At 40.2% G+C, this 11295-nt stretch overlaps 2 protein-coding genes across 3 annotated transcripts; both read left to right on the forward strand.

Moving 5' to 3' along the window:
* The first annotated feature begins 998 nt into the window (after positions 1–998).
* LOC118266185 (proton-coupled amino acid transporter-like protein CG1139) lies at positions 999–7974 on the forward strand. Of its 2 annotated transcripts, none has more exons than XM_050695213.1 (11): positions 999–1059; positions 1376–1525; positions 2094–2244; positions 2720–2841; positions 3203–3287; positions 4183–4294; positions 4662–4810; positions 5220–5395; positions 6038–6222; positions 6796–6907; positions 7772–7974. In XM_050695213.1, coding segments are annotated over exons 1-11 (1407 nt in total). In that variant the 5' UTR covers positions 999–1057; the 3' UTR covers positions 7935–7974. The 2 variants fall into 2 exon arrangements, with proteins under 2 accessions (XP_050551170.1, XP_050551169.1); XM_050695212.1 differs by lacking the exon at positions 7772–7974 and adding an exon at positions 7452–7649.
* Positions 7975–8490: 516 nt separating this feature from the next.
* On the forward strand, positions 8491–10782 carry LOC118266527 (probable beta-hexosaminidase fdl). Its single transcript, XM_035580003.2, has 2 exons — positions 8491–8700; positions 8785–10782. The coding sequence occupies exons 1-2, from the start codon at positions 8603–8605 to the stop codon at positions 10469–10471; spliced, it is 1785 nt and encodes a 594-aa protein (XP_035435896.2). The 5' UTR covers positions 8491–8602; the 3' UTR covers positions 10472–10782.
* The last annotated feature ends 513 nt before the right edge of the window (positions 10783–11295 follow it).

The following is an 11295-nucleotide window of genomic DNA, read 5'->3' on the forward strand; positions in this document are numbered from 1 at the left end:
GTCATACTTATTTGACTGAAATACCGATACCCGGTATGAAATTTCAAACAGGGCTAAATTATGATCGGGCACACAGAAAATACTACAGAAATCGCATAAATATTTCTAAAGTATTAGTCTCAGAACTAATGGACTCATACCACGACCAAAGTAACACATTTTTAGCATAACACATAGCAATTTTTATCGCATAATATGCCATACCATGCACTCGAAGTGGTTACGTTTGCCACGACATGGGTCTCCATTGGGTCCAAGTATTCAAGTATTTATTGCATCCATAATGTACACAGGTGTTGGAAAATATAGCATTTAGTGAGAATTATGGACCCTGTCGGGCATAGCATATTATAAAATTAGTAGGAGAGAGGAAGTATTAATTTATTATCGTAATAAAATAAGATTTGATAATACCAAAATTGAGTCTTAGGCAGTTGTCCCACCAACGGCGAGTGAACGATTAACTATCGGCTATTTTCTCGCTCAAGAAACGTACAATAGATATACTTTCCGTGTAAACAAAAGAGATGCATATACAAATAGTTGATCGCTGACTGTTCACACTGCCGGCGAGTGCTCGCTTCACTATTTTGTTTTGTTTTGTTTCGTTTCACTAGTTCTAGCTCTACTCGTTACTCGTTCATCGTTGCCGGTGGGACAACTGCCTTACTCCAGAATATTTCTATCCTAATGGTCATCTATTCAGAGTTTTTATAATCATTATTTTGTCTCTTCTCTTTTCTAAAATAACAAATATCTGTCAATGGTTTTTAGACTTTTGACAGATTTTAATATAATTCATTGTTATTGATGATTTATAGTTTTGTATTAAAATGATTTATATCCTTTTATATTTATCAAAATAAACAATTTTTATGTTACTAACCAATGGTTTCGTGAAGTATCTACCTCATCTTATTTTATTTATTTTTCTTATGAGTAAATTCTGCGTGAATTTTGATCATTTAATAAAGATATTTATTGTGAAACATTTATGAATGAATAAAATCAAATTTCTGGTGTCTTCATCGTAATTTCAGAGTTAAACTTGTAAATAATGTAAGTACCTATTCTTATTATCAGTAAAAAATATTGTACTGTGTTTAGAATGCCTTTAATCCAACACTGTACCAGTAAGTACCTTATTTATGGAGATATCTTTATTTATGGAGGGAAAGTCAGCCAATGGCTTCCTCCGCCTTTGCTGAAGCGAGAGGCATTACCAGACTCTGACTGACTAAAAACCACTCCATTCCTGCTCTTCCCAGTCCCAGTAAACTCGCTAGGTAGTCCGTTGCTCCGGGTCGCGTGCGTGAAATGTGACGTGCAGTAGTATCTTTCGATATCTAAACGTATCTATGTATGTATGTTTCAGGGCAGCGTTTGAGCAAGTCAGCAGACTTACGTTCCAACCACACCAGACGGACAATACCATTGACATCAGGAGGACGAGGCTGCCGTCACTGAGGCCTGAGGATAGTGACTACAACCCCAAAGACCATAGATCACCCACACATAATATTAAGTATGTAAACATGTCACCAACACTACACTTCCCGCGAGTGACTTAAAAGCCAGCTAAAGTATCATTTAACAGAGACCAGGGGCCATAGTCCGCTATTACAATTGTGTCAGAATGGTCGATCATTGAGCAGTGCAAGAGAAACGGAGCTATTAGGTTGTATAGCTCCTTCCCTCTTCTTCTAATTGTAATAGCAGACTAAGGCCCCAGGTGGTAGTGCCTTAATTAAACTGAAACTTTTAAACTACAATCTGCAACCCACCCGACAAGCGTCGGCCTCGAGATTATGGTACACCCCTCGTATGAAGAGCCTCGTAGTCCAGCATGAGTGGGAGAGCCATGCTTCGGCACGAATGGGCCGGCTCGACCGCAGTGATACCACGGCCTCACAGAAAACCGACGTGAAACTACACTAGCGTTGTGTTTCGTTGTGTGAGTGAGGTTACTGGAGGCCCAATTACCCCCTTCCCAATCTTCCCAATCCTCTAATCCCCAACAACCCTAAAATTCCTAACCCCCAAAAGGCCGGCAAAGCACTTATAAAAAACATATTTTATTTTTGTGATGCCAGGCTGTGGATGGCTTATTTCAACCTGTTGCGATCGATGTGTACTGCCGGTATGCTGGGCATGCCGCTCGTGATCAGCCAGGCTGGCATCATCGTGGGACCGATCCTCACAGTACTCACCGGACTTCTCATCAACTACGTACATCATTTACTGGTAAAAAAAACATTTGCTGAACTACTTTCAAATGCTATTGCATACTGCTAACTTCCTAGTCCAAGATTATAAGTATACCCAAGAGTATAAGTTCTGAAACGATGTCACCGTTTCCACTGATACTACGCTATGTAACTGTGCGAGTAAGATGTGCTATGAAAATCCGCCGCCGCAAAGTAGATGCTGTTGGTACTCTGCTCTGCACATAACTACAGCAAACCCGACCATCTGTAGTACACATCCATAGCACGCATCTATAGCACACACCTATAGCACGCATTCCATGTAAAAAAACATATCTTAGTTAAATCTCTTTTCATCAGTGCTAAGCTATGTATATGTACCAATGAATATGATTGGTGGGTGCCAAATGCATCCACAGCAACGTAGCATAGCACATCGCTGGTGAAAAGGCCAAATTAACTCATTGATGCCATCTAGTGGATTCTATAATAACAAGTTGAATATTGTTCAGTTAGAATGCCTGAACGAGATAGCGAGGCAGTTACAGATACCGTACATATCGTATCGATACGGCTTCCGACTGGCTGTCCTCCATGGACCTCCTGCGTTCCACTTCATAGGGAAACACGGTCCGTGAGTATAACTTGTCAATTATTACACACTTGTTAATATAACTTTATTTTGAAACGTTGCCCACACTAGGATATTCTCCTGCGTTGTGGTTGAGTGTACAAATACCCTAGACACGAAACATCAATTTGTGGATCACACAAAGAGTTGCTCCATGCGGGAATCGCGCCCGCTATATATGCACGGCATGCAGTTGCCCAGCCACTGTGCCAACCAAAATTATAAAAGAAATTAAGGCATGATACTTTGTTATACAAATGATACTTTAATTAAATAGTCGGATGTGTCTTAAGGTAATGATGCGTACAATGCGTGCGATGCGTACGATGCGGACATGCTTACCTTTAATTAGCTTTTTTCACAGGACAATAATAGCCGTATTTATGATTGCAAGTCAACTTGGCATCTGTTCAGTATTCGTTATCTTCACCTGCGATTGCTTGAGAGATGTAAGTATTATCATTATTTTGTACCCATTTATTAAATACTAGCTTCTGCCAGCGGCTTCGTCCACGTTCCCGAGGAATAAAAAATATCCTATGTATTATTCCAGACCGTAATCTACCCCTGTTCCACATTTCATTCCGATCCCTTCAGCCATTTTGACGTGATTGAGTAACAAATACACACAAACACATTAACTCACAAACTTTTGCATTTATTGTATTAGTAAGATGTGCATCTAATACATTTTGACTGCCTCTTTGGCCGAGTGGTTCCAAGTGCGACTGCCAGACAAGGGGTCTCGGGTTCGATTCCCGGGTCGGGTGAAGTATTGCTGGGCTTTTTTCGGTTTTTCGAAAATTTCTCAGTAGTTGCACGGAGTCTGGAAATGTGCCCAGTATATGGCAATAGGCTCACCACCTATTACATGGGACTTGCCATATTAATTGTGAAAAGTGGGTGTAAACAGTGGCAATACGTGCCATAACGTGCACCTCTGCCTACCCCTTCGGGGATTAAAGGCGTGACGATATGCATCTAATACATCTTCTATAGGTAATATAAAAATAATCGGGTTTTTCTTCCTGACACCATACCTCCATAACACCAACCGATTTGCACGGTTTTGCATTCATTGGAAAGGCCTCGGACTCCGTTAGGTTTATAGCAAAGAAAATTCAGGAAATTTTATGAGAAAAGCAGAAAAAAAATCAATCAATCAGCAATCTGGTGGCGAAACGGAGTTCACCGTGTTTGCTAGTATGTCTGATAAATTATAGATGAAGCGATAAAGGTTGTCCCTGCCTACCGAAATGGGATACAGGCACGATAATATGTCTCTAACCACCTATATAATATGTTTGTATACCTTTCTACTTCTACATATTTTTTTCTTCATAGATAATGGATTGGCAGAGTAGTCAGCCGTCCCTCATGTGCCTCGTGTTCCCGTATTTTGTGTTAGAGTTCTTCATGAAGGACTTGTCTATTATCAGTTACGTAGCCATGTTTGGTGAGTTACATTCCTTTATTTGCAGTTAGCTGTAGCCCCCGGGTTCGTTCACAGGCTGTTCGTTACGCAGAAACATAACAATACTCAGATTTTTTTAACGTTGTCCTACACTAGGATTTTATCCTGTGTCGTGGGCGCGTTTTTATTTTATTTTTTTAAATATTTTTTTTTTAATTATAAGTTAATCTCCACGGACTCGAATACGTTTCTTTGTTATACAATTAGTTATATTTATACAAAAACTGTTGATGTGATGTCAGATTTTAATAATTGCTTTTATAAAGCATCAGCCTGTTCTCGTCCATAAAAAAATAATTCCGTATGTATATGAATATTAATACTCCGTTGTTTTATGAACCATTTGCAGGTAATTTCCTGAATTTGATGGGAATTATATTCGTGTTTGAGCACATAGTGACCAATTATGACGGGGAAGAGGTGCAGACTGATACTGACACAGGATCTGTATTGTTCTGTTTCGGTACATTGTTATTCAATTTGAGCGCAATTGGAGTGGTAAGCATGTTTGTAATAGACTTTTCAATACAATTAATGACGCACGCGTAGCGTTTAGTAGTTTATTGACAACTAACTTTTACCCGCGACTTCGTCCACGTGGGATGGCGGCTTTCGGCCAGAAAAGTATAGATAGCTGTCCCGCGATTCCGTCAGCGTGTAACTCCTTTCGTTACACAAAAATGCGACGCAAAACTGCGCACGAACGCACAGACGTACAAACGCATAGACGCACGGACAGACAGATAAACATTTTACTGTTTTTTTTTTGGCATCAGTATCGATCACTAATCATACCCTGATAGTTATTTTATAAATATATTTCAAGTACAGCATTGGCCTCTCTACAGATTTATTATAAGTATACATACATAGAAGATTTTACATGTGCATGAGTTTTTGTTTATAGACCCTGTCTATAGACAAAAGTCTGAAGCAAGCGAAAAGAATGACGAGCAGATTCGGCGTACTGAACGTCGGTATTCTTGGGCCGACCATCATTTCGGTGATATTCGGCACCATGGGATACATGACCTTTGGTACCATGGAGGAGAATATACTAAGGTCCCTTCCTTACGACGAAACGTGAGTGACCTCTTTTTATATTGGCCATTGGCTTCATACATTTCTGGAAAAGTACCTATAACTATCATAGTAATAGGGATGATGACGAGGTATAAAATTTTAAAATACATTTAGTCCATCAGTTAGTCGAAACACCAGAAGCGTTACATTTGCGTTCCGGCCTTTTGGGGGTTAGGATTTTAATCAGGGATTGAGATAATTGGAAAGGGGGTAATTGGGCCCCCGGTAACCTCACTTTCACAATGAAACACAACGTTTACGTTGTTTCACGTCAGTTTTCTGTGAGGCCGGGGTATCACTCCGATCGAGCTGGTCCATTAGTGCCGACGCATGGTTTTCCCACACTTGAAAAGTACCAATTAAGTAGTTAAGATGAAAGGAAGAAGAGTTGTTGGGGAATCGGGGATTGAGAAAATTGGAAAGGGGGTAATTGGGCCTCCGGTAACCTCACTTACACAATAATACACAACGTAAGCGTTGTTTCACATCGATTTTCTGTGAGGCCGTGGTATCACTCCGATCGAGTTGGTCCATTAGTGCCGAAGCAAGGCTCTCCCACACTTAAAAAGTACCCATTAAGTAGTTAAGATTGGTTTACTTACAGAAAGTCTTGGTAATACCAGTTAATCAAATATTTCGTAGAACTTCGATGGCTGCTATTGGCTTGTACTTGGTTGCTGTGGGTTTCGCGTACCCCCTGCAATGCTACCCCGCCATCGCGACCATAATCGAGGTCATAAAGTACCACGACCAGTTGACCACTCCGACAGACATGACGCTGCGCATGATTGAAACTGTCGCCAGACCATTGTTCGTTGTTATGTCTTGTAAGTTATAAAACTGTACTTTTTGTGGAATAGTCAATTGAGGAATGCTATTTATTGGTATCAAAATATAACACTATATACTATCTGTATAGAAACCGTGGAAGTAGCAAGTAGGTTGTACCAACTTTAGGGTACTTTTCCACCAGAAATGTGCTATGTAGCTATGTTACGAAGATGTAATAGCTAAGATGTGAAACTATGCGACCATTTCCACCGATACTAAGCTATGTAGCGGCGTGAGTAGGATGCTATGAAGATGCGACGCCGCAAAGTAGCAACAAGATGCGGAGTATGCGATGTATCGATAGTAGGAAAACTATCGATGTCTACATCTTTCCATATAAAAAACATAGTTTCACTGAGTCCGTTTCCACCAGAGCTAAACTATGTATACTAATGAATATGACTGGTGGAAGTCAAACGCATCCACAGCAATGTAGCATACACATCTGTGGTGGAAAATTCCTTAGTTCCTTTCCCCGTCAACAAATTTCTTTTTCATAGCACATAGCAGCGTTAACCAATTTAACTGTGCATGTATAATGAATAATGTATGTTTATAAATTGTTTCAGTCATCATTTGTTACATAGTGCCGTTTCAAGCGCCGTTCGTGGCATTTGTGGGGAATTTGTGCACATCTGTACTGGCGCTCATATGCCCCGCTCTAATGGACATGTGCATCAGGTAAAGTTCCAATAGTTACAACTCCGTGGTGCACACGTAATCAGTAGAGACTGTTTATATCCAGTTTTTAACTGAGCTTTGAATATGCTCAAAGGGCATACAATGCGAGGCCATCATAAACTGGTTTCGTATACCCGTGTGTGTAGGATGTACCTACTTTTAGGGTGCGTTCAAACACCCTTTTAGGGTGCGTTGAGCTGCAAGAGCACGGCAGCTCGCGGCATGGTCAGGAAACATCTGCCGCGCTCTAGTTACGACTTTTTATGGAATAGGAGACAAACGAACAGGCGCGTCACCTGATGGTAAGCGATCAGCGCCGCCCATTGACATCCGCAACACCAGAGAAGTCACAGGTGCGTTGCGGCCTTTTTAGAAGTAATACGCTCTTTTCTTGATGGTTTGAAGGTCGTATCGGTTCGGAAATACCGCCGACAGCTCATTCCACAGTTTTGCTGTGAAATGAGTACTCCCAGACTTCTTTCTTTCTTTCTTTATATAAAACAGCTATGTGGTAGCCATTTACGAAAATATCTTGTAATTTCAGGTATCCTTACTACTACGGCCGGAACAACTTCCATCTCTACAAAGATCTGTTTATAATAATCCTTGGTTTAACCTCCATGATCTTTGGCGTAATTTTCTCCGTTTATCTAATACGTATCCGGCTACTTTCAAAATATTCACCGAACAACTACGGGTTTTACTAATGTGTTTCTAGTGTTGCTACTTTATACTCCATATTGGTTGCTTATATGCTGTGTGTCTACATATGCTGTGTTTGAGTGAGAATTAAAGTGACAAGATCTTCTGGTTGTTTTAATTGTTTATTTAGCCATTTACGAACAATCATCTTAAAGATTTCAGGTATCCTTACTACTACGGCCGGAATAACTTCCATCTCTACAAAGATCTGTTTATAATAATCCTTGGTTTAACCTCCATGATCTTTGGCGTAATTTTCTCCGTATATCTAATACGTATCCGGCTACTCTCAAAATATTCACCGAATAACTACGGGTTTTACTAATGTGTTTGTAGTGTTGCTGCTTTATACTCCGTATTGGGTACCTATACATACATCATGCTGTGTTTGAATGTGAGAATTAAAGTGACAAGATCTTCTGGTTGTTTTAATTGTTTATTTTCAATTTTAAACGATCGTCTAAAGATGATTAGAACTTATTGAGAATATTGAGACGAAGTATGATGTAAAAGAGAGCTTCCTCTGCTTCTGTCTACCTTCGTGAGATACAAGCGTTTGACCCAAAGCATTTTAAATCCAACAGATATAAGTACTATGTAAAAGGCAAATAAAAAAAGTTAAAAATACAATAATCAAACAACAGGCTCGTGTACTCGTGGAAAAGCACTTTTATATTGTTGTGGTTTGGATGTGATCTACGAGTACCTACCTATAATAAGTATAATAATATTCCATTTGCTGAAAAAGGTATTTTTCTAGGTTCGGTTCTCGGATAAAAAGTTTTAATTAGTAGGTCAAGGATAGTCAATGTTATTATCAAAGACAAGTACCAATCAAGGACAAAGAAAGAAGATTTTTTAACGTTGGTTATTATGATGTTTGATTATTAAAATGTCAAACTTCAAGTCAAAACTGTAAAGGGGGGAAGTATTGGAACATACTGAAGTGTTTTATGGATTAGTAAAATATATATTGTATAAATTGTATAAGTGATGTGGCTGATGATCCAAGTTATACCCGATAACATTATACACATATTATGGCTACTAGCATTCAAAATATACATGTGCCAAGCAACTTATAACACCAGGTGAGTAGCTTCCAACACAATGTTGTTTAGCTAGTTTCAAGTTGTTTTCTTCCAAGGAGTAAAACCTCACGTTCTCTCCTTCAGGAACACTTTACCTCTGTGGAACTGGGAATGCATAAACGACAAATGTTTGCCATTAAAAGCAACACACGTATCGAAACTACAATCTTTGGAAACTTGCAACATGCTATGCTCGTCGATACAGATTTGGCCGCAGCCAACCGGGTCAGTGAGTCTGTCCACCACCGCAGTACCTGCGCGCTCTGACATGTTCCAACTACAAATGATCCAGGCGCCAACGAAAATAGTACACGAGCATCTACAAGAAGCTTTTGCTCACTTCCGCGAAGACTTGCAACGAATAGAACATGGTTCACGAGGTTTCGAGGAGTGGCGTAGTGTATCAGTAAGATTACTAGTCAACGGCAGTGAAGACCCACGAATGACAATGGACACTGACGAAAGTTACAGCCTTTCATTACGACCTGTGGAAGGAACCGCCGTCGCATTAATAGCAGATATTGCCGCATATTCGTTCTGTGGCGCTAGACACGGGCTGGAGACACTCCTGCAACTGGTCTGGTTGGACACGTATTTGGGTTCTCTTTTGATACTGGAAGCAGCGAGAATAGACGATGCACCCAAATTTCCATATCGCGGATTGCTTGTAGATACGGCACACAATTTCTTTCCTATAAGTGAACTAATGTTGAACATAGATGCAATGGCCGCTTCCAAGTTGAACACGTTCCACTGGCACATTACCGACTCACAGGCGTTTCCGCTGCAAACGAACAGTATTCCTGAATTATCTAATTATGGCGCGCACACTCCTGGCGATGTCTACAGTCCGGACGACGTGCGACAAGTCGTGCGGAGGGCCAGGCTGCGCGGGATCCGCGTGTTGTTGGAAATAGATGCGCCAGCGCATGTCGGCCACGCCTGGAGCTGGGGCCCGGTCGCGGATCTGGGCGAATTGGTGTTTTGCCTTGACCTCGACCATTGGAGTGACTATTGCACTGAACCGCCCTGTGGACAGCTGAATCCAGTTAATGAACGAGTTTACGACCTTTTCGAACGTCTATTTATAGACGTGTTGCAACTGACCGGAGTCGAAGACATGATTCACCTGGGTGGCAGCGATATATCCTTGCGTTGTTGGAATGACCAATTTCGTCACACTTTAAATGACTCCATGGACCTCTGGGTTCATTTTACTAGGTCTATTCTAAGACGCTTAGAACGACGAACTGGCAGAATACCAAAATTGACCATTTTTTGGATGTCAAGCCTTAGTGAAAGATTTAAATCTGATATAAGAAACTATATTGATAATATAGCTTTTCAAGTGCGCCACGCTGCATGGGCTCAAACATATGTAACCGGCATCCGAACGATTATGTCTCATGAAGATGCGTGGGACTTGAACGCTGGTCAAGGAGCGTGGTACGAGGAGAACAATGGAGCCCCGTACAATTCATGGCAACGGGTATACGAGCATCGTCCGTGGTTAAAGCATGGTACGGGCGTGATAGAGGGCGGAGAAGCTACAGTTTGGTCGACAGAGGTGGGTGAAGGCAGTTTGGTATCACACACGTGGCCGCGGGCCGCCGCGCTGGCCGAGCGGCTGTGGACGGACCGGCCCGAGGGGGCCACTCGGCCGGTACATGCACGGCTGGATGTGCACCGAACGCGACTCGTACAACGTGGTATACCGGCTTCTCCGCTGTGGTCTATGTGGTGCACACAAAATACGCACACCTGCAACTAGATTACGAAGTAATTGCGAAATATACATCTGGAGTGCATTATTATCTGAAGTACATCATATAATCATCATCGTAATCTTTATTATTACCTATTTCAAAATATTTTTTTAATCTTTTATGTTCTTGAGTAAGACGTGCTTAAAATAAATTTTATACGCATCGCACGCATACAAAAGCTCCGTTAGTTGCAGATTTGGTATGCTTAATGAATAAGCATTAATAACTATTGTGACTAAAATGTACTGATTTTTCAAAATACATATACATATTTTGTATTATTATTAAACTTTTAAAATAAATTACCTATTTTGTATTTATTTCTTCATATCAGCCACATGACATCCTCTTCCATTGGTTAAGCTACTAGCAATTAAAAGTATCGATTTAATAAGCCCATTTGTTATCGATTTATTTATATACTATCGATAAGTTACATCGACAACGATCTGAACAACCGCGAAGATTAGGAAATAGAAACGATTAAAAAAATATACATTTCCGTTTCCAGTGAGCTTCCACTTAAGGCACGTTCTGAAACTAAAACTGTTTACAAAATATTTTAAATTATGTTTCTCAAGAAATGAAATATATTTATAATGGTATTCATTTTCGATCAAAAGGATTAATACGTATTATTTTATAAATAAGTTACAATTTTACTGCTTACGACAATGTGTTTATCGATCAATCAAAACTATTCTTACGTAACCTATAAAATTAATTAAGTTTCAGAACACTTTACGTTTGGATACATCAATTAATGTACAGAATACTAACTTTAAGAATATTGTTTTATTTAATCGATTCAGTAGCAGGGTCGATTGCA

Source organism: Spodoptera frugiperda, chromosome 7, assembly GCF_023101765.2.
Source record: "Spodoptera frugiperda isolate SF20-4 chromosome 7, AGI-APGP_CSIRO_Sfru_2.0, whole genome shotgun sequence".
In the NCBI taxonomy this organism is placed as follows: Eukaryota; Metazoa; Arthropoda; class Insecta; order Lepidoptera; family Noctuidae; genus Spodoptera; species Spodoptera frugiperda.

Excerpts from the sequence above, each read along its gene's own strand:
- LOC118266185 (XM_050695213.1), top strand. Across the intron at positions 4,295-4,661 it reads CAGTTACGTAGCCATGTTTG|GTAATTTCCTGAATTTGATG; the intron begins GTGAGTTACATT and ends AACCATTTGCAG. Across the intron at positions 6,908-7,771 it reads CTAATGGACATGTGCATCAG|GTATCCTTACTACTACGGCC; the intron begins GTAAAGTTCCAA and ends TAAAGATTTCAG.
- LOC118266527 (XM_035580003.2), top strand. The coding sequence starts at position 8,603 with ATGTGGCTGATGATCCAAGTTATACCCGATAACATTATACACATATTA. Across the intron at positions 8,701-8,784 it reads CAAGCAACTTATAACACCAG|GAACACTTTACCTCTGTGGA; the intron begins GTGAGTAGCTTC and ends TCTCTCCTTCAG.